This window comes from Pristiophorus japonicus, chromosome 12 (genome assembly GCF_044704955.1).
Source record: "Pristiophorus japonicus isolate sPriJap1 chromosome 12, sPriJap1.hap1, whole genome shotgun sequence".
In the NCBI taxonomy this organism is placed as follows: Eukaryota; Metazoa; Chordata; class Chondrichthyes; family Pristiophoridae; genus Pristiophorus; species Pristiophorus japonicus.
Genome location: NC_091988.1, coordinates 162631841 through 162653739, shown reverse-complemented (window position 1 = coordinate 162653739; position 21899 = coordinate 162631841). Strand labels below are relative to the sequence as shown.

General features: G+C 45.7%; 1 protein-coding gene across 1 annotated transcript in view; it reads right to left on the bottom strand.

Moving 5' to 3' along the window:
* The window catches only part of LOC139277521 (solute carrier family 12 member 5-like), a 1462676-nt gene that overhangs the window by 79432 nt on the left and 1361345 nt on the right, over positions 1–21899 (bottom strand). The window contains exons 10-12 of the mRNA XM_070896072.1: positions 19723–19821; positions 10672–10729; positions 5426–5600 (exon numbers count right to left, since the gene is read on the bottom strand). Coding sequence (XP_070752173.1) covers positions 5426–5600; positions 10672–10729; positions 19723–19821 — 332 coding nt within the window. The remainder of the gene's footprint in view (positions 1–5425; positions 5601–10671; positions 10730–19722; positions 19822–21899) is intronic.

Genomic DNA, 21899 nt, shown 5'->3' with positions numbered 1-21899 from the left:
AGAGCCTCAGATAGAGGAGGCAGAGGTACATGGGGTGCACATTCACCATGAATTGTCCCCCGATAATGCTGAATGTTGAACTAAATGGACTCCCGGTGTCAATGGAGCTGGACACGGGTGTGAGCCAGTCCATCATGGGCAAAAAGACTTTCGAAAGGTTGTGGTGCAACAAGGCCTCAAGGCCAGTCTTAACTCCAGTTCGCACGAAACTACGAACTTACACAAAAGAACTGATTCCTGTAATCGGCAGTGCTACCGTAAAGGTCTCCTATGATGGAGCGGTGCACAAGCTACCACTCTGGGTGGTACCGGGCGATGATCCCACGCTGCTCGGCAGGAACTGGCTGGGAAAGATACGCTGGAACTGGGACGATGTCCGAGCGCTATCGCCCACTGACGACACTTCGTGTGCCCAGGTGTCAAACAAATTTCCTTCGCTGTTCGAACCAGGCATCAGGAAATTCCAAGGAGCAAAAGTGCAAATCCACCTAATTCTGGGGGCGCGACACATCCATCACAAGGCGAGAGCAGTACCGTACGTGATGAGAGAACGGGTAGAGATCGAGCTAGACCGGCTGCAAAGAGAGGGCATCATTTCACTGATCGAGTTCAGCGAGTGGGCCAGTCCTATTGTCCCAGTCCTCAAGGGAGACGGCACCGTCAGAATCTGTGGCGATTATAAAGTAACTATCAATCGTTTCTCCCTGCAGGACCAATACCCACTACCAAAGGCCGACGACCTTTTTACAACGCTGGCGGGAGGAAAGACGTTCATGAAGCTGGATCTGACTTCAGTCTACATGACGCAGAAACTGGAGGAATCATTGAAGGTCCTCACCTGCATCAACACACACAAAGGTCTTTTTGTTTATAACAGATGCCCGTTTGGAATCCGATTAGCGGCGGCGATATTCCAGAGAAACATGGAAAGTTTACTGAAGTCGGTCCCGCACACCGTGGTCTTCCAGGATGATATCTTGGTCACAGTTGAGCACCTGCAGAACCTGGAGGAGGTTCTTAGTCGACTCAACCGCGTGGGGCTCAGGTTAAAACGCTCGAAGTGCATTTTCCTGGCGCCTGAAGTGGAGTTCTTGGGAAGGAGGATTGCGGCGGACGGCATCAGGCCCACCAACGCGAAGAAGGAGGCAATCGAGAATGCACCGAGGCCACAGAATGTGACGGAGCTGCGGTCGTTTCTGGGACTCTTGAACTACTTTGGTAACTTTTTACCGGGTCTCAGCACCCTGTTAGAACCACTACATGTCGTACTACAAAAAGGGGCCGACTTATATCCCTGTTTTCTGAGAGTAAAGGGATAAATACCAACGCATCGGCCCGCATCCAGAGATAGGCGCTCACGTTGTCTGCATTGAACTATGCCACCTGCCACAGGACAGGCACAGAAAACTGCACCGATGCTCTCAGTTGGCAGCCATTGCCCACCATGGGGGTGGAAAGGGCGCAGCCCACAGATCTAGCCATGGTTATGGAAGCAGTTGAGAGTGAGCAATCACCCAACACTGCCCGGCAGATCAAAACCTGAACAAGCCAGGACCCCTTATTATCTCTAGTCAAAAGCTGTGTGCTTCATGGGAGCTGGTCCAGTGTACCAGTGGAAATGCAGGAAGAGCCGTTGCAGCGGCGCAAAGATGAAATGTCTATACAGGCAGACTGCCTTCTGTGAGGCAATCGTGTAGTGGTCCCCTAGAAGGGCAGACATATCTTCATCAGTGATCTCCACAGTACCCACCCAGGCATTGTAATTATGAAAGCGATAGCCAGATCCCATGTGTGGTGGCCTGGTATTGATGCGGACTTAGAATCCTGCGTTCACAGATGTAATACATGCTAGCAGTTAAGCAATGTACCCAGGGAGGCGCCGCTAAGTTTATGGTCTTGGCCCTCCAAACTGTGGTCTAGGGTACACGTCGATTATGCAGGCCCGTTCTTGGGTAAAATGTTCCTTGTGGTTGTAGACGCGTACTCCAAGTGGATTGAATGTGAGATAATGTCGGCTAGCACATCCGCTGCCACTACTGAAAGCCTGCGGGCCATGTTTGCCACTCACGACTTACCCGATGTCCTGGTGAGCAACAACGGGCCATGTTTTACCAGTGCTGAGTTCAAAGAATTCATGACCCGTAATGGGATCAAACATGTCACATCTGCCTCGTTTAAACCAGCGTCCATTGTCAGGCAGAGAGAGTAGTGCAAACCATCAAGCAAGGCTTGAAGAGGGTAAATGAAGGCTCACTGCAGACTCGCCTATCCTGAGTCCTGCTTAGCTACCGCATGAGACCCCACTCACTCACTGGGATCCCACCTGCTGAACTGCTCATGAAAAGAGCACTTAAGACAAGGCTCTCGTTAGTTCACCCTGATCTACATGAACAGGTAGAGAGCAGGCGGCTTCAAAAAAGTGCATACCATGATAGCGCAAATGTGTCACGCGAGATTGAAATCAATGATCCTGTATTTGTATTAAATTATGGACAAGGTCCCAAGTGGCTTCCCGGCACTGTCGTGGCCAAAGAGGGGAGCAGGGTGTTTCGGGTCAAACTTTCAAATGGACTCATTCACCAGAAACACTTGGACCAAATCAAACTCAGATTCACGGACTATCCTGAGCAACCCATCTTGAACCCTAGCTTTTTTGATCCTCCATCATACACACCAGTGGCAACTGGTACCACGAAGCAGAGCCCATCATCCACAGCTGCCCTGAAGGGCCCAACACACCAGGCAGCTCAGCAAGGCCAGTTGAACAGCAGCCCAGTGAGGGCCCAACAAATGATTCAACAACACCAGCTTTCACACTGAGACGATCAACCAGGGCAAGAAGGGCCCCAGATCGACTCACATTGTAAATAGTTACACTATTGACTTTGAGGGGGAGTGTTGTTATTTATGTGGACTTGTATTTACTCTGTACAGCCACCAGAGGGCTCATCCCCTGGAGTCCCAAGGGATCCCATAATCCCTTGGGAGCACAGGTATTTAAGGAGGCTTCACAGGTTGGAGAGGCACTCTGGCGACCTGCAATAAAAGACTAAGGTCACACTTTACTTTGAGCTCACAGTGTTCAGTCTGACTCTTCCTCCATACACGACAGAAACCATGGCCGATCTTTCTTGCCCTGCCCGGCATGCCGACCCCTTACCGCCCGGCGGCCACCTCTTTTGTGCCCCCGGTCGGTGTCCCTACAGTTTCGCGAGGTGTGAAACTGCCGGTGGCTGGGCGCTGCGGCCTCCCTGAGTCAGCCCGACAATGGCAGCCGCTGGTTTGACCAGGCAGGCAATAGGCAGTTTGGCATCCCACCTTGTGTGCCAGGCCACTGGCCAGGCCGAACCCCTCCCTTGTGGCCCAGTGGCTGCCACCGAGGCCTCACTAGGCCTCGCAGCGTGCCTCTCTTTTAAGTGAAGGGAAGGGACGTTGCGATGTGTCAGCGCGGTGCTGATGGACACTGTCCTGCTCCCACCCCAAACCCTCCAACAGCCCCTGAAAGCACTGGGAGGCATTTTTTTATTTAAAGAGTGCAATTTCCCGCCTCTCCCCCCGTCTCCAGCCTGACGGTAATAATTCAAATAATTTAAATTATCCGCCTGAAACGGGGTGGAGGGCAATTCCACCCCCCCCCCCCCCCAATTTGCTCTTTTAAATAACAAATCTTGGAACTGAGAGATTTCTGTTCCCAGTGAAAATAGATGGATTTTTCAGTGGAGGCAAGTGTCAGATTGTATCACAGAAACCCACTGCATTACATAATTGTATATACAAAATATGCCACAGAATGCTCAAGGCTTAGAGAGCAGAAGATTAGCAACAGTTCAAGAGAGTCTGTCTCTTCAATTCAGAGATATGAAATTTTGATAAAGTGTAGCCAAGAAGAGAGTAAAACCACAGTAGCATTTCAGCACCACATCAGTGTAAGAAAGGATGCGTAATATGGCTGATAGCCTTGTCACATCCAATTACTGTTGTCTGGGACTACAGCGATCCCATTAGCTATGCTCACTGATGTAATTGTTTGTTTTGGAAGACATTTGGGATCCTCTGTCATGTAGTATGTCACTGGATTTTTTCCCTCAGTAATATTTGTAGCACACAAATCAAAGTATCTGGCCAATAGACTAGATCCAGCAACTCCACAGTTTTCCTCAGTCATCTCTCCCATCTGCCTTAATGCATAAAAGATAATGAGCACTGTTGCACGAACTGATTTGCTGCTAGAGGATGTTGTTTTGGCCCTGCGATTCCCGCTATGGGAGGAACATTTACTCTGCATGTTATGAGTAGCTACATCAGAAACATGTACTTTATAATCAGATAAATCACGTTTAACATTAAAGGGAGGGAGTTAAGATCGAAATGAGAAGTCAACTCTAGTCTTTCTTTTGTAAGCCCAATTATCACTGCCCTCGTTTTCTGGGACTGGTGTGGAGAGATTATCATCATCATAGGCAGTTCCTTGGAATCGAGGAAGACTTGCTTCCACTCTTAAAATGAGTCCTTAGGTGGCTGAACAGTCCAATACGAGAGCCGCAGTCCTTGTCACAGGTGGGACAGATAGGCGTTGAGGGTAAGGGAAAGTGGGACAGATTTGCCGCACGCTCTTTCTGCTGCCTGCGCTTGATTTCTGCATGCTGTCAGTGATGAGCCTCGAGACACTCAGCGTCCTCCCGGATGCACTTCCTCCACTTAGGGAGGTCTTTGGTCAGGGACTCCCAGGTGTCGGTGGGGATGTTGCACTTTATCAGGGAGGCTTTGAGGGTGTCCTTGTAACGTTTCCTCTGCCCACCTTTAGCTCGTTTGCCGTGAAGGAGTTCTGAGTAGAGCGCTTGCTGGAGTAGTATCGTGTCTGGACAATTTGGCCTGCCCAGCGGAGCTGATCAAGTGTGGTCAGTGCTTCAATACTGGAGATGTTGGTCTGGTCGAGGACGCTAATGTTGGTGCGTCTGTCCTCCCAGGGGATTTATAGGATCTTGCGGAGACATCGTTGGTGGTATTTCTCCAGCGACTTGAGGTGTCTACTGTACATCCCCCTTCCCCAGTAAGATGTTGAATCAGGAATGGTGCTGCTTAAACTTTTGTATTGATGTACTGTCAATCATTGACAGATCTGTATGGAACAAAATTTAGCAAAACAAGCTTTGATACAGTTCCTGCATGTTCCCCATAATTTTTCAAACTGCTTGTGACTTTACCTCAATTTACACAAGGTCCTGCAGCCCCATAGTTAATGCTGGATGCTCAATCTACCTCACTGTTTTTTCCAATGATCTCACGACGGGGAGATAACCTGGTTTGCAAGTTCCAAACTGAATGAAATGCAATTTTCACACATCTAACATCGCCCATTGTTTAGATTCTCCAACACTGTCCTCCTACTTCCCTGATGAGAACAATTAAAGCAGCAAAAACCTACCCGTAGGAAAGGTACGATCCCATCTCGCGAGATGGCCTGCAGCAGACGAGGGGCACCTGTCAGACTCTGAAGTCCAGCGCCACATGTAGAGAAGAATGAACCAATAACAATGACCCATGGCGATGGCCAGGACAACGTACCAATCACAAGATTCCCATTCACGGCCTCTCCAAATCTAGGAAAACAAACATTGAGATTTACAAATCAACTCAACATGGTTCTAATTGTTTATGATATTTAGTGTCAATGGGGCTGAAATTTAGCCTCCCGAAAATGCTTCTTAACACTGGAAAGCAGCGGCTATGCGGCAGTGTTGAATGGCTCTGATTTGGAGTCGCATGGCCGCCGCTTGCAAAATTCTCCTCGGTGCTTTTTTTGGCCGTCCCCAATTCTGCCCCGGTGCTGCTGAGCCCTCCTAAGTATGTCATCAAAGCGCGCACCACCGACCCCCCTGCACCTCAATCTAAATTCAGGGGAAAAAAATCTCCCGGCCGCTGAGCGGTGCCCCCGATAGTTATTTCTATCGGTGCATTGTGTTTGCAGTGTGTGAGACATGGCTGTGCGGCGGCCTTTGAAGGGGAGGGCGCACTGCCTCGGCCGCTATTTTATTTTTTTTGTTGCCCGACTGCCAGGTCGGCACGACAATTAAGCTCCCTGGTTTGGCTGAGCCGCCAACAGGCAGCCTGGCACCCCCTCTTCGGTACCAGGCCATTGGCCCAGCCGAAACCTTCTCAATGCCCAGTAAACCAATCACACAGCGGCTCTCCCCTTTAAGTGAAGGGGAGAGATGTGGTGACACACAAGTGTCATGATGTCTGTCAGAGGCGGAGACTCCGTCCCACCTCCACTTCCACCCCTCGAGTGTACTCATCGTCACACTACCGCCCCTATTATGACCTACTTCCAATTCGCTCGAAAAAAAATGACAAACAGCTGAATTTCGCACAAGAGGCCACCTCATCCACCGCGGCGGTGAAAACACATCAAAAGCGGTAGGTGCGGCCCCTTTCGGGTGGCGGTGAATTTCGGCCCCAATATGTTTTATCCAGTAAGGCATAATGATGGTAAAAATTTCTCATTAAATGGACCAAACCTGCAATTGATTATGATTCTGGTTGCAAGCAAAATGCATGATTTTATTTTTACTTTACAATTCTGAGGAAGGGTCTGAACTGAAACATCAACCTGCCTTTTCTCTTTACAGATGCTGGCAGATCTCCTGTCCATTACCAGCATTTCTCGGTTTCCATTTTATTACTTCATTTGATTACTCTTCCAGGAAAATATCTTAACTGCTTGTGTTAGTTAATCAATGAATTGGCTGATAGATATGACTATGTCAGGATGTCGCTTGACTAGTCTGTGGGACAGCTCCCCTAACTTTGGCCCCAGTCCCCAGATTTTAATGAGGGGGCTTTGTAGAGTCATCTGGCCCAGATACTCAGCTTTTGCGGAATTAGGGTGCATCTCCGTGTGGCGGGTCTGATGCCCCACCCTACAAGCTGTGCCCCTGACCCTGGCCTATTTCTTGCCTGGCGATCATTAGCATAACACAAGGGGGATGATTTCAACCCTACCCGCCTCTTGCCGTCTCCCAGAGAGTCCATTTAGAGAGGGAATGGAGGATTGCTGCTGCATTGTATTGCATTGGATTTTATTTTTAAAGTAAGTATGAAAAGCCTATGCAGTCGATCTTTTGCTGCCCATAGTTCCGCTGAGCGCCGGGGATGCTATGGAGCAAATGACTGAAAATGCACCTAATAGCATATTTATGTTATTTGGACACCATTTCAATTCGCCCACCTGTACATGGGTGGGTGCATTGAATGTTTTGTGCCAGGAGGTATAAATGGATGGGCGACTTGCTGACCCATTTCCCAGTGCCGCCTGTCGTGGTTCCACAAAAAAATCGGTGCAGGTAAGCAGGGCATTCCAACCATTGTATAGAGACGAATTGCTGCTGGATCTTTGGGCTTCCATACATACTCCAATTAAAATTGGAAGGTTGCGCCATTGTTTGGGATTTAAAGTGAGGGGATTATTTTATATATAAACATAGAATCGAAGGCATCTTGGTAGTTATATTGTGCAGAAATTATTTCCGAAAACAGCCTTTCCTTCATGTTCCCAGCTTGCTTTAAAGTGACAGAAAATGTGGAAGGCCAGTAATGACCCTATAAGCACTGTACTTGTTGACTGTATTCGGGTTGTTTGCTTTGCGTTCAGCTCTCAGTCAGCCCTCCTGCTTTAGGTTGACTAATGTACTACCAATTCTGCGTTCAATGCCAGCATAAAGCACATGTTGGAGAAAGTTGAGCTTCAATGGTGTAGGGCACTGGTCAGACCACATCTAGAGGAAAGTATCCTGTTCTCGTCACCGAGACACTAAAAAGACATTCAAGCCCTGGAGGAAGTGCAGGGAAGAGCCTGGAGGCTGATCCCCAGTGTGAGATGACTGAGGAAAGCCTGGGAAAATTGAGCATTACAGCCCTGAAAGGAGGTGACTGAGAGGTAACTTTTATACAACAGGAAACAGTATAGAAAAGGTAAGTGTGGAAACCCTATTAAAAATAGGACATAACGGCCTACCAATCAGGACTGACATGAGGAGTTTCTTCTCACAAGCAGTGATTAATTAATCAGGGATCCAACTCCCAATTGTTGTCCAGTACTCCCTGCCAGAATTACATATGCGAGGAGGCTGGATGGGAACAATATTAGGTCAGCTGTGATAATGCAAAACTTTTTTAAACAGAGAGTTATGAGGCTGTAGAATGCACTATCAGAGATCATGTCAACATTTAAGAATAGGTCAGATAGGTAGTTGAAGGAAAGGGGAATAAAGGGATAGTGGAATTGAGTGGCATGTGGGATTAGGAATACCGCTTGTGTGGAGGATATAAAAAAGAATTGCATTTATATTGCGCCTTTCATGACCACCGGACATTTAAAAGTGTTTTACAGCCAATTAAGTATTTTGGGAGTGTAGTCATTGTTGTAAAGTAAGAAACACGGCAGCCAATTTGCACACAAGCAAACTCCCACAAATAGCAATGTTATAATGACCAGATAATCTGTTCTTTTGTTATGTGGATTGAGGGATAAATATTGGCCAGGACACCAGGCATAACTCCCCTGCTCTTCGAAATAAAGCCATGGGATCTTTTACGTCCTCTTGAGTAGACAGGGCCTCGGTTTAACGTCTCATCCGAAAGACAGATATATATATGTGTACACCAACGCAGGCTGGTTGGGCCGAATGGCCTGCTTCAGTATTTTAATTTCTATGTAATGCAGGGTAGTGTAGTGGAGGCTAAAAGATTGATGTTGTACTGAGTGAACTGTCGGTACTTTCGAGATAGATGAGCAGAAATGGGATGAATGGCTTTGTTTTTCTCCATCTATCTTATGATGACAAGTGCAGTTGGCAAGCACTGTAGTTGACCAGGATGTGAACCACAGTGAGTCCTGGCTGCAGCATTGTGAGCGCAGTCAGCAAGTATATTGATAAAAGGACCATTTCTAACCTTCACCCTTCAAAATAACCTCGAAGCTGCTTAAAGACCTGGAGATGAAATTGGACAGTTTCCATATGTGCTGCAGAAGGCATTAATACGAACTGTCACAGATTGTGAATATGGATGAGCTTCCGATGACTTTACGTTTTCCAAGTGACTGTTCAGAGATTCAAACGGTGGCAGCATTGTGCTGCTAAAGGTGAAAAGATGCTCTATACCAAGATGGCAGCAAAACAGACAGCAGCGACGATTAATATTTCTTTAAGCAGCCAATAATTTTCCGCTTTTGGGACTCAGATGGATAATCTTCAGAGCCCAGATGCAACCAATTTGCTTTACATTTTGCGTACAGGAAAATAAGTCAATTGTTTTGCAAAAAAAAGTGGAAAATATACCTCAATATGGTCAAAAATGACACTGAAGAACGGGCCCAGAAACCTCGACAGAAGATTTAAAAAAAGATCACACTCTTGTGCTCTGGAAGGTTTGAGCAATGTTAAATATTTTTTTTATATCCATGCTTCCGCTATTGCACTAAATAGTTCTCAGCTCTTTGTTACAAAATAGAATGGTAGATGTTAGAGACTCGTGTATGGTAGCCCACTGGTTATGGTACAGGCAGCATCCAAGTGACCTCCTTTGAACTTCAATTCATGACAAGTTATGAATTTGAATTCCGTATGTGGTGGACTTAGGGCAGCTCGGGGCACACAATAAATGCTGTCTTGGCAGTGTTGCCCACATCCTGAGAGCAACAAAAAAATCTTAAAGTTGTCAGGAGCACACACATCTGCTGCGTGTATGAGAGAGGATGGCTTGGATATTAACAGAGGGGGGGGGGTGGTTGAGATTTGCATGGGAAACTGGGAAATCCGGGTTTCCTCTCAAACTCCATAGCTTGTGTCTTTTCTCCTTGACAGATTCCCCACTTCTTATCCTTTACCATGATGGGGCGGGGGGGGGGGGGGGGGCGGGGAGGGGGCGGTGCGGCGGAGGGCTCCGATCCCAGGGGCAGGGTGCCTGGTCAGCAAGCCTGGGAGGAGGATCCGATCCTGTGGAGTGGGGGGCCCATCCCCCGACCTCCGGGAAAGTCTGATCCCCAACCACAGTGGGTGCGGGGAGGGGGGTGGAATCTGATACCGGGGGCAGGGGGGGGGGGTGCGGGGGTGAGGGGGCTAGCACACTTATTCCTCCTGTCCCCTGTTCTCACCTGAAACTCATACATTCTGGAATGTGTTGCCATAAAGGGTGCTGGAAGCAGATTCACTAATAACTTTCAGAAGGGAATTGGATATATACTTGAAAAGGAAACATTTGCAGGCTGGGGTGAAAGAACAGGGGAGTGGGCCTAATTGGATAGCTCTTTCACAGAGCTAGTGCAAGCTCCTTCCACACTGTATGATTCTATATGTACTTTTCATAAGGGGACTCAGACTAGCATTGAGGGTCAAAAGCACCAACTTATTTGCCCTTCACCTTGCTCAGGAGTATTGAGGGAATTGTTGCCTCTACTGCTGCCCCACCTAACTCACACACTAGGGAATGCATCGGACAAATGTGATGGAACCCTAACCTGTTCTTTCACCACTGTGTGCTGAGGGATGAAGAAGGAATTAAATAGGAATGGTGGTAATGCAGAGAAAAGCTGAAGATGCACCGTGTCATGCGACTGTATAAGTTCAGTTCTGTCGCTGCTTAGCTTATCAGCAGTGAATAAAATGTACTTACTTGTCTCTGAGTACCACACCTTCAATACATGCCCCAAAGAGAATGATCGTGGATACATCTGTGATGGGTTATGAAGGATTAAAACAGTTTCAGATCCAGACAGTGTGCAGCTTATCGCTAAAGTAAAAAGTTTGGTCAGGCATCAACGTTCAAATGATTGGTTCAAATGAAAGCAGGGCCTGGGTACAGATCTATAGCCCTCCACGGGATCAAAAGTGATGCTTTTATAAACTAAATGTATTTCATTCTCTAACTTACAACACCAGTGATAAACATAGTGCAAATACATTAGGATATATTTTATGAACAGTAACTCCTGATTTAATGGGTGTGAAGTAGATATAACTCATTGGAAACATTGGCCAGGTATCACTGCCATCTGATCACCATCCATCCAATTCTGGTGCCTGAGGTACTCAGTAGTTTGCAGTTAATTGTATTAAAATGAAACCCCAATGTCACTATTTAGCTTGTGCACACCAATTCCCCAAAATGTCCATAAGCCTTGCATGCTTAGTCATCTATTCACCCATATTAAGTGAGCGTACAAGGTTGCTAAAGTATGCTGTCTCTGGGAGTATATTTAAAGAGCCTTATTGCAAGATTTCGAGTAGAATTTTAAGGCTATAGCCAAACTTTTTTACCTGCTCTTTTTTTTTTGTTTATTTCCTATTTATATTTAGTTGTTCAGGATGCTTTGCAATTTGTTTGTGTACATCTATGATATTGGGCCAGCAGGTCCTCCATTCATTGGAAGAAGAAAAGGAGGACGAATGGAAGGATGCCAGTCTAGCTAGGTTACATGAGGGGCAGACGCATCCACCTGCCATCCACATTTACGGACAGCGATATACCCACTGATCAATGCAGAGCTGTACCATTTGTCGGAGGGCTGCCTGTGGCCAACATGCACTACTGGTGAAAATAATGGTCAGTTGTGACCTCAAGTCCTCTTTCTCTACCTCCTTCCAAGCATGCTGTAAAGATGTCTATAAGGCGGAGAGGAGGGATGGGTGCTGCCCTGGAGTACCACCCTGACCACCATCTCATTCTGTATCAACTCCACTTCACCAACCATCAAACATGGAGTTGGAATGTTGTGACGCGACACCACTTGGCAACAGACTTGGCAACCTTCCTCTGCATGTATTGTGCCAGCCACTGGCTTCTGCCAGGCAGTTTTGTTAATCAAACAGCCTTTGCAAAGAGTGAAATATAAAAAATACTAGCAACCAGCATTCCCTCTAATTATTTCTTCGTGCGCAGTCCCTTTAAACTTGCTGCAAGGCAGTGTCCTGTGCGGGACCTCCCCATTGATGCATGACTGCGCACATCTGCACCTTCGTGGGAACATTGCTAGCAACCTTTGGAAATATTGTTTTACTGGGGATGAACAATTACAGATGTACTAAATTGATGGACAGGAAACGACCACCTGGTTCATCAAGCTTGTCCCACATCATGATGGCAGGAGCACCATGACTTGACACTACTTCCCTACCCCAGCCTTCCTGTCCCACCCATCCCGATAAATGGATCATTTCTGGTTGGCAAAGGGTAACTAATGGGGTGCCACAGGGATTGGTGCTGGGGCCTCAACTATTTACAATCTAAATTAATGATTTGGATGAGGGGACTGAGTGTATTGTAGTCAAGTTTGCTGATGATACAAAGGTGAGTGGGAAAGCAAGTTGTGAGGAGGACGCAAAGACTCTGCAAAGGGATATAGACAGGCGAAGTGAGTGTGCAAACATTTGGCAGATAGAGTATAATGTGTGAAAGTGTGAGGTTAACCGCTTTGGCAGGAAAAATAATAAAGCAAATTATTATTTAAATGGAGAGAGATTACAAAATGCTGCAGTACAGAGGGACCTGTGGATTCTTGTGAATGAAACACAAAAAGTTAGTATGCAGGTACAGCAAGTAATCAGGAAGGCAAATGGAATATTGCCCTTTGTTGCAAGGGGGATGGAATATAAAAGCAGGGAAGTCCTGCTACAACTGTACATGGTATTGGTGAGGCCACACCTAGTGTACTGCGTACAGTTTTGGTCATTGTATTTAAGGAAGGATATACTGGCATTGGAGACTGTTCAGAGAAGGTTCACTAGGTTGATTCCTGAGATGAAACATAGAAATATAGAAACATAGAAAAGGAGTTGGCCATTTGGCACTTCGAGCCTGCACCACCATTCAATAAGATCATGGCTGATCATTCACCTCAGTACCCCTGTCCTGCTTTCTCACCATACCCCTTGATCCCTTTAGCCGTAAGGGCCATATCTAACTCCCTCTTGAATATATCCAATGAACTGGCATCAACAACTCTCTGCCGTAGGGAATTCCACAGGTTAACAACTCTGAGTGAAGGCCGATAAATCCCCAGGGCCTGATGGACTGCATCCTAGAGTACTTAAGGAGGTGGCCTTGGAAATAGCGGATGCATTGACAGTCATTTTCCAACATTCCATTGACTCTGGATCAGTTCCTATGGAGTGGAGGGTAGCCAATGTAACCCCACTTTTTAAAAAAGGAGGGAGAGAGAAAACAGGGAATTATAGACTGGTCAGCCTGACCTCAGTAGTGGGTAAAATGATGGAATCAATTATTAAGGATGTCATAGCAGTGCATCTGGAAAATGGTGACATGATAGGTCCAAGTCAGCATGGATTTGTGAAAGGGAAATCATGCTTGACAAATCTTCTGGAATTTTTTGAGGATGTTTCCAGTAAAGTGGACAAAGGAGAACCAGTTGATGTGGTATATTTGGACTTTCAGAAGGCTTTCGACAAGGTCCCACACAAGAGATTAATGTGCAAAGTTAAAGCACATGGGATTGGGGGTAGTGTGCTGATGTGGATTGAGAACTGGTTGTCAGACAGGAAGCAAAGAGTAGGAGTAAACGGGTACTTTTCAGAATGGCAGGCAGTGACTAGTGGAGTGCCGCAAGGTTCTGTGCTGGGGCCCCAGCTGTTTACATTGTACATTAATGATTTAGACGAGGGGATTAAATGCAGTATCTCCAAATTTGCGGATGATACTAAGTTGGGTGGCAGTGTGAGCTGCGAGGAGGATGCTATTAGGCTGCAGAGTGACTTGGATAGGTTAGGTGAGTGGGCAAATGCATGGCAGATGAAGTATAATGTGGATAAATGTGAGGTTATCCACTTTGGTGGTAAAAACAGAGAGACAGACTATTATCTGAATGGTGACAGATTAGGAAAAGGGAAGGTGCAACGAGACCTGGGTGTCATGGTACATCAGTCATTGAAGGTTAGCATGCAGGTACAGCAGGCGGTTAAGAAAGCAAATGGCATGTTGGCCTTCATAGCGAGGGGATTTGAATACAGGGGCAGGGAGGTGTTGCTACAGTTGTACAGGGCCTTGGTGAGGCCACACCTGGAGTATTGTGTACAGTTTTGGTCTCCTAACTTGAGGAAGGACATTCTTGCTATTGAGGGAGTGCAGCGAAGGTTCACCAGACTGATTCCCGGGATGGCGGGACTGACCTATCAAGAAAGATTGGATCAACTGGGCTTGTATTCACTGGAGTTCAGAAGAATGAGAGGGGACCTCATAGAAACGTTTAAAATTCTGACGGGTTTAGACAGGTTAGATGCAGAAAGAATGTTCCCAATGTTGGGGAAGTCCAGAACCAGGGGTCACAGTCTGAGGATAAGGGGTAAGCCATTTAGGACCGAGATGAGGAGAAACTTCTTCACCCAGAGAGTGGTGAACCTGTGGAATTCTCTACCACAGAAAGTAGTTGAGGCCAATTCACTAAATATATTCAAAAGGGAGTTAGATGAAGTCCTTACTACTCGGGGGATCAAGGATTATGGCGAGAAAGCAGGAAGGGGGTACTGAAGTTTCATGTTCAGCCATGAACTCATTGAATGGCGGTGCAGGCTAGAAGGGCTGAATGGCCTGCTCCTGCACCTATTTTCTATGTTTCTATGTTTCTAAGAAGTTTCTCCTCATCTCAGTCCTAAATGGCTTACCCCTTATCCTTAGACTATGTCCCCTGGCTCTGGACTTCCCCAACATCGGGAACATTCTTCCTGCATCTAACCTGTCCAGTCCCTTCAGAATTTTATATGTTTCTATGAGATCCCCTCTCATCCTTCTAAACTCCAGTGAATACAGGCCCAGTTGATCCAGTCTCTCCTCATGTCAGTCCTGCCATCCCGGGAATCAGCTTGGTGAACCTTCGCTGCACTCCCTCAATAGCAAGAACGTCCTTCCTCAGATTAGGAGACCAAAACTGAACACAATATTCCAGGTGAAGCCTCACCAAGGCCCTGTGCAACTGCAGTAAGACCTCCCTGCTCCAATACTCAAATCCCCTAGATATGAAGGCCAACATACCATTTGCCTTCTTCACCGCCTGCTATACCTGCATGCCAACTTTCAATGACTGATGTACCATGACACCCAGGTCTCATTGCACCTCCCCTTTTCCTAATCTGCCGCCATTCAGATAATATTCTTCCTTCGTGTTTTTGCCCCCAAAGTGGATAACCTCACATTTATCCATATTATACTGCATCTGTCATGCATTTGCCCACTCACCTAACCTGTCCAAGTCACCCTGCAGCCTATTAGCATCCTCCTCACACCGCCACCCAGCTTAGTGTCATCTGCAAACTTGGAGATATTACACTCAATTCCTTCATCTAAATCATTAATGTATATTGTAAATAGCTGGGGTCCCAGCACTGAGCCCTGCGGCACCCGACTAGTCACTGCCTGCCATTCTGAAAAGGACCCATTTATCCCGACTCTCTGCTTCCTGTCTGCCAACCAGTTCTCTATCCACGTCAGTACATTACCCCCACTCCAATGTATTTTAATTTTGCATACCAATCTCTTGTGTGGGACCTTGTCAAAAGCCTTTTGAAAGTCCAAATACCCCACCATCCACTGGTTCTCCCTTGTCCACTCTACTAGTTACATCCTCAAAAAATTCCCGAAGATTTATCAAGCATGATTTCCCTTTCATAAATCCATGCTGACCCCTTGGACCGATCCTGTCACTGCTTTCCAAATGCGTTGCTATTTCATCTTTAATAATTGATTCCAACATTTTCCCCACTACTGATGTCAGGCTAACCGGTCTATAATTACCCGTATTCTCTCTCCCTCCTTTTTTAAAAAGTATTGTTACTTTAGCTACCCTCCAGGCCATAGGAACTGATCCAGAGTCGATAGACTTTTGGAAAATGATCACCAATGCATCCACTATTTCTAAGGCCACTTCCTTAAGTACTCTGGGATGCAGACCATCAGGCCCCAGGGATTTATCGGCCTTCAATCCCATCAATTTCCCTAACACAATTTCCTGCCTAATAAGGATATCCTTCAGTTCCTCCTTCTCACTAGACCCTTGGTCCCCTAGTATTTCCGGAAGGTTATTTGTGTCTTCCTTCGTGAAGACCGAACCAAAGTATTTGTTCAACTGGTCTGCCATTTCTTTGTTCCCCATTATAAATTCACCAGAATCTGACTGCAAGGGACCTACGTTTGTCTTCACTAATCTTTTTCTCTTCACATATCTATAGAAGCTTGTCACATGAAAAAAGGTTGAGCAGGTTGGGCCTATACTCATTGGAGTTTAGAAGAATGAGAGGTGATCTTATTGAAACAAACAAGATACTGAGGGGGCTCGACAAGGTAGATGCAGAGAGGATGTTTCCACTTGTGGGGGAATCTAGAACTAGGGAGCATAGTTTAAGAATAAGGGGTCGCCCATTTAGAACGGAGATGATGAGGAATTCCTTCTCTCAGAGGGATGTAAATCTGTGGAATTCTCTGCCTCAGAGAGCTGTGGAGGTGGGGGTCATTGAATATATTTAAGGTGGAGATAAACAGATTTTTGAATGATAAGGGAGTTTAGGGTTATGGGGAGTGGGCAGGAAAGTGGAGCTGAGCCAAATAGCCTACTCCTGCTGTTATTCATTATGTTCTTTCTTATATTGCTGCAGTTTCATTGTATTCCCATGTACTTTATGTTACAGCTGACATTGATGTCAAAATAGGATGTTAGAAGCAAAGTAGGAGGTAAGGGCCTGGATACCCAGGATTGAGACCTTTTTTCTGACATTTATGTTTCTTCTTTTCCCTTGCCATCTCCACACTATGACTGCAAAGGCAACAAGGTGGCATACTACTTGATAATAGCATTCTGTAACTGGCAAAGTAGAAACGTAGAAACATAGAAAATAGGTGCAGGAGCAGGCCATTCAACCCTTCAAGCCTGCACTGCCATTCAATATGATCATGGCTGATCATTCAACCTCAGTACCTCACCCCAGCCTTCTCTCCATACCCCCTGATGGTCAGGCAATATACTGCCACTTTCACATTGCTGCAACATTTGGAAACAGATTTCCGTGCATGTGTAGTGCTCCTTCGTTGCTGAGCTCTGTAAATCACAGCAAGGCACAGCCGGAAGTATAACTTGGGTTTGTCAACTGCATACCACACTATACCAGAGACATGTATCTGTGGTATCATGGCTATCTGAGAGATGAGCAAGAGCAGCCAAGGGAGATGGCACACCCTTTGCTATGGGAAAGAGCAATTGCCTCTGCTTGACCTCTGCTTCTGGCAGCAGGAACTCACTGCTGTGAGGATTAGGGGCGTTCGTGTCACCGTGTTTTACCACTTTTTTTCTAAGAATACAAAAAGAACAACACTCAGGACTTCCCTGGTACCGGGACTAAGAACAATTAACAAGAAACAACTAGAAAATATTAACAATCATGGAAATTAAGCGTTCAGATCTTTATGCATCAGGTCTCCTGGTTTCATAGAAACATAGAAACATAGAAAATAGGTGCAGGAGTAGGCCATTCAGCCCTTCTAGCCTGCACCGCCATTCAATGAGTTCATGGCTGAACATGAAACTTCAGTACCCCCTTCCTGCTTTCTCGCCATAACCCTTGATCCCCCGAGTAGTAAGGACTTCATCTAACTCCCTTTTGAATATATTTAGTGAATTGGCCTCAACTACTTTCTGTGGTAGAGAATTCCACAGGTTCACCACTCTCTGGGTGAAGAAGTTTCTCCTTATCTCGGTCCGAAATGGCTTACCCCTTATCCTTAGACTGTGACCCCTGGTTCTGGACTTCCCCAACATTGGGAACATTCTTCCTGCATCCAACCTGTCCAAACCCGTCAGAATTTTAAACGTTTCTATGAGGTCCCCTCTCACTCTTCTGAACTCCAGTGAATACAAGCCCAGTTGATCCAGTCTTTCTTGATAGGTCAGTCCCACCATCCCGGGAATCAGTCTGGTGAATCTTCGCTGCACTCCCTCAATGTCCTTCCTCAAGTTAGGAGACCAAAACTGTACACAATACTCCAGGTGTGGCCTCACCAAGGCCCTGTACAACTGTAGCAACACCTCCCTGCCCCTGTACTCAAATCCCCTCGCTATGAAGGCCAACGTGCCATTTGCTTTCTTAACCGCCTGCTGTACCTGCATGCCAACCTTCAATGACTGATGTACCATGACACCCAGGTCTCGTTGCACCTTCCCTTTTCCTAATCTGTCACCATTCAGATAATAATCTGTCTCTCTGTTTTTACCACCAAAGTGGATAACCTCACATTTATCCACATTATACTTCATCTGCCACGCATTTGCCCACTCACCTAACCTATCCAAGTCATTCTGCAGCCTCATAGCTTCCACCTCGCAGCTCACACTGCCACCCAACTTAGTGTCATCCGCAAATTTGGAGATACTACATTTAATCCCCTCGTCTAAATCATTAATGTACAATGTAAACAACTGGGGCCCCAGCACAGAACCCTGCGGTACCCCACTAGTCACTGCCTGCCATTCCGAAAAGTACCCATTTACTCCTACTCTTTGCTTCCTGTCTGACAACCAGTTCTCAATCCACGTCAGCACACTACCCCCAATCCCATGTGCTTTAACTTTGCACATTAATCTCCTGTGTGGGACCTTGTCGAAAGCCTTCTGAAAGTACAAATATACCACATCAACTGGTACTCATTTGTCCACTTTATTGGAAACATCCTCAAAAAATTCCAGAAGACGTGTCAAGCACGATCCCCCCCCCACAAATCCATGCCGACCTGAACCCACCATATCACCATTTTCCAAACGCGCTGCCACGACATCCCCAACAATTGATCCCATCACCCCACCCACCACCGAGGCCAGGACGACCGGTCCACAACTCCCTGCCCTCTCTCCCCCTCCTCCTTCAAAAAGTGGGGCCACATCGGCTACCCTCCACTCGACAGGAACCGATCCAGAGTCAACGGAATGCTGGAAAATGACCGTCAATGCACCCGCCACCTCCAAGGCCACCCCCCCAAGCACTCCGGGACGCAGCCCACCTATAACTATAGCTCCCACACTGACTTATTGCGCACAAAAATGACCTTGCAGAGCTTTACAGCATTCGCTGCTGCAGACCATTCCTGAAACCAATTGCTGGATAGATATTATTTTGATTCCTTCTGCACATTGTGAGCTTAGCTTTACTGTATTTTCAGTAATAATCTGAGCAGCATAAGGCAAACTCCATTGTAAAAATATAGATTTATAGCTCTCACAGTTTCCGCATGCTATATTCAGCCGGCCAGCGAGAAACGATCGGTCAGGAAAAGAGATACCTTGGTACTGCAGTGCCATTTTGGATGCTTGTCGCTAAAGTGAATGGCAGGTCATTGGAATGCAATGCAGATATTTAAAATACTACAACTACACTTACAAGAAACCATCAGTAGATAGACCTGTATTAAATTTTATACAAGGTAAGTGAAATCATTTTTAATGTCTCATTTCAGAGTATTTCTTTTTATCTCAGTCATAACTCTAATTAATTTAATATTCCCAGCATTAAGCAGCCCCCACACATACTTATTAAAATCCTCGCTTGTCAGCATCTGTGCCGAATAACCATGTGGGAGCCATTTAATGCTTTGTACACTGCAGCAACGAAAGTTATCACTTAATTATCTTATTAGGAGCAGGTTGGCTAAGCTCTATATTAAAAGCAAAAAGGATACAGACTGCAGACGTTGTTGCGATTGCCATGATTGTACCAATTGGAATAGACTTCTGGGCATCCCTAAGGTCTCCAGATCTATTTGAACCTGCCATGATTCCTGAAAAAAATATAAAGTATAAATTACAGTGAACATCTTTGTAATATCTGCGCAAGCTGTCAGTGATTTGAGCCTTCGTATCTCGAATCAAATTTCCTCTGGCTCCCATTTGCTCAGGAGCTGAATTAACAAGCCCTCTATTGAGGGAAACACTGTTTGGGAAAGGAAAATTAAGGAATGTAAAGATAGAAAAAAAAAAGCAAACCTGCATTTGCACAAGCAATAGTCGCTCCTTAACTTGAATGAAATGCTAATGTTCTGCCACATTTCGAGGGGACTGTTTATTGCGCAAATGCAGAGTAAAAACACTGCAGAGGAAAAAGTAGGAAAGTTTGATGCCAGTTCAAGGCTTCTGTTATGAAATAGGGATGTAGCCTTAGATATTCTCTCAGGCACAGTGATGCTAGTTACTCCTGTAAGTGTCCTGCTTGTCCTATGTTTAAGAGTGTGCCCGTACTGTCCAATATCCAACTAAACGATAGTGTAACAACAGTATCCCCTGTGATCTGAAGAGGATATCTATCACACATTTTCATTTTCAATCTTTTTGAAGGAAAGCTGAGAAAACACCTGATAAATTGAGGCCAGATACAAATCATTAATCTGCTTTATTTCATAGCAAGTGAATGTAGTAAGCAACAGTTATGCTCGGATTCAGTCATACAACTTTTCTTTGCCTCATAATACAAAATAATGACATTTTATCCTTTCCCACTTCAGTGGGTTGTCTTACATGACTTAATCAAAATGAGGGAGAACTTCCACAGAATTTTTCTGATCTCCCACTATAACTTCGGTGGAACATTGGTAGAAACCTTGGAGAAATAGCACAAATGGCCATATTTAGTGGTTTAGGCTGTTTCTCTGTGGGTTCCACCAAGCTCCAGAATGAGAACTTCTAAGACTGACCAAAGCTTGCCGTGTTCTTGACATGTTCCGCAGCCTTTGCTGACTGCCTGCGTCTCTGTCTCTTTTAAAAAATCTCTTTCTGTTCACAAACTGAAGGGACCAGAACACTTCCCTATATAATGGTATGAGGTGCTAATTGATTGTTGAGACAGGTTAGTGAATTGCTTATTATTTACAGTCTATGGAGAAACGACATCAAAACTTAGCTTATTAGCATTTTGACCATCTTAGTCCCTTTTTGAAAAAACACTTGTGTGAACAGACCTTGCTTTAAAAACCAACAATTTAAAAATAACTTTTTTTCTAATTTCTTTGTGTGAATAAATATTGAAAAAAATTCTAAATTATGTTCGCTTCCAAACAACAACAGTTTCATTACATCCATATCACCACGTCTGTCCATCTGTCCTTGGAATGTGGAAAAAGAGGGAAGTAATCGGCATGTAATTTGGGGAATTTGTAAGCATTGTTATACATAGAAACATAGAAAATAGGTGCAGGAGTAGGCCAGTCGGCCCTTCTAGCCTGCACCGCCATTCAATGAGTTCATGGCTGAACATGCAACTTCAGGACCCCATTCCTGCTTTCTCGCCAATAGAAACATAGAAAATAAAAGATTTGAACTTGGATCGCTGAATTCGAAGTCCAGAGTGCTCACCATTACTCCATTGAACCAACGACAGACAGAAGCTAATTCCTGTGCCCCTTGAGTCCATCTTCTTGTAGCAGTACTAATGGAGATATCTACAAGCTGGAGCATCCTGTTCTTATTACCAATGAAGCCGTGGCTCAGTTGGTAGCACTTTCGCTTCTGAGTCAGAAGGTTGTGTGTTCAAGTCCCACTCCAAAGACTTGAGCACAAAAATCCACTCCAGTGCAGTGCTGAGAGAGTGCTGCATTGTTGGAGGTGCCAGCTTTCAGATGAGATACCTGCCCTCTCAGGTGAATGTAAAAGATCCTATTGCACTATTTCAAGGAGTGTCCTGACCAATATTTATCTCTCAATCAACATAATAAAATCAGTTTATCTGGTCATTATCACATTGCTGTTTGTGGGAGCTTGCTGTGCACAAAATTGGCTGCCATGTATCCTACTTTACAACAGTGACTACAGTTCAAAAAGTACTTCATTGGCTGCAAAGCACTTTGGGATGTACACTGGCCATGAA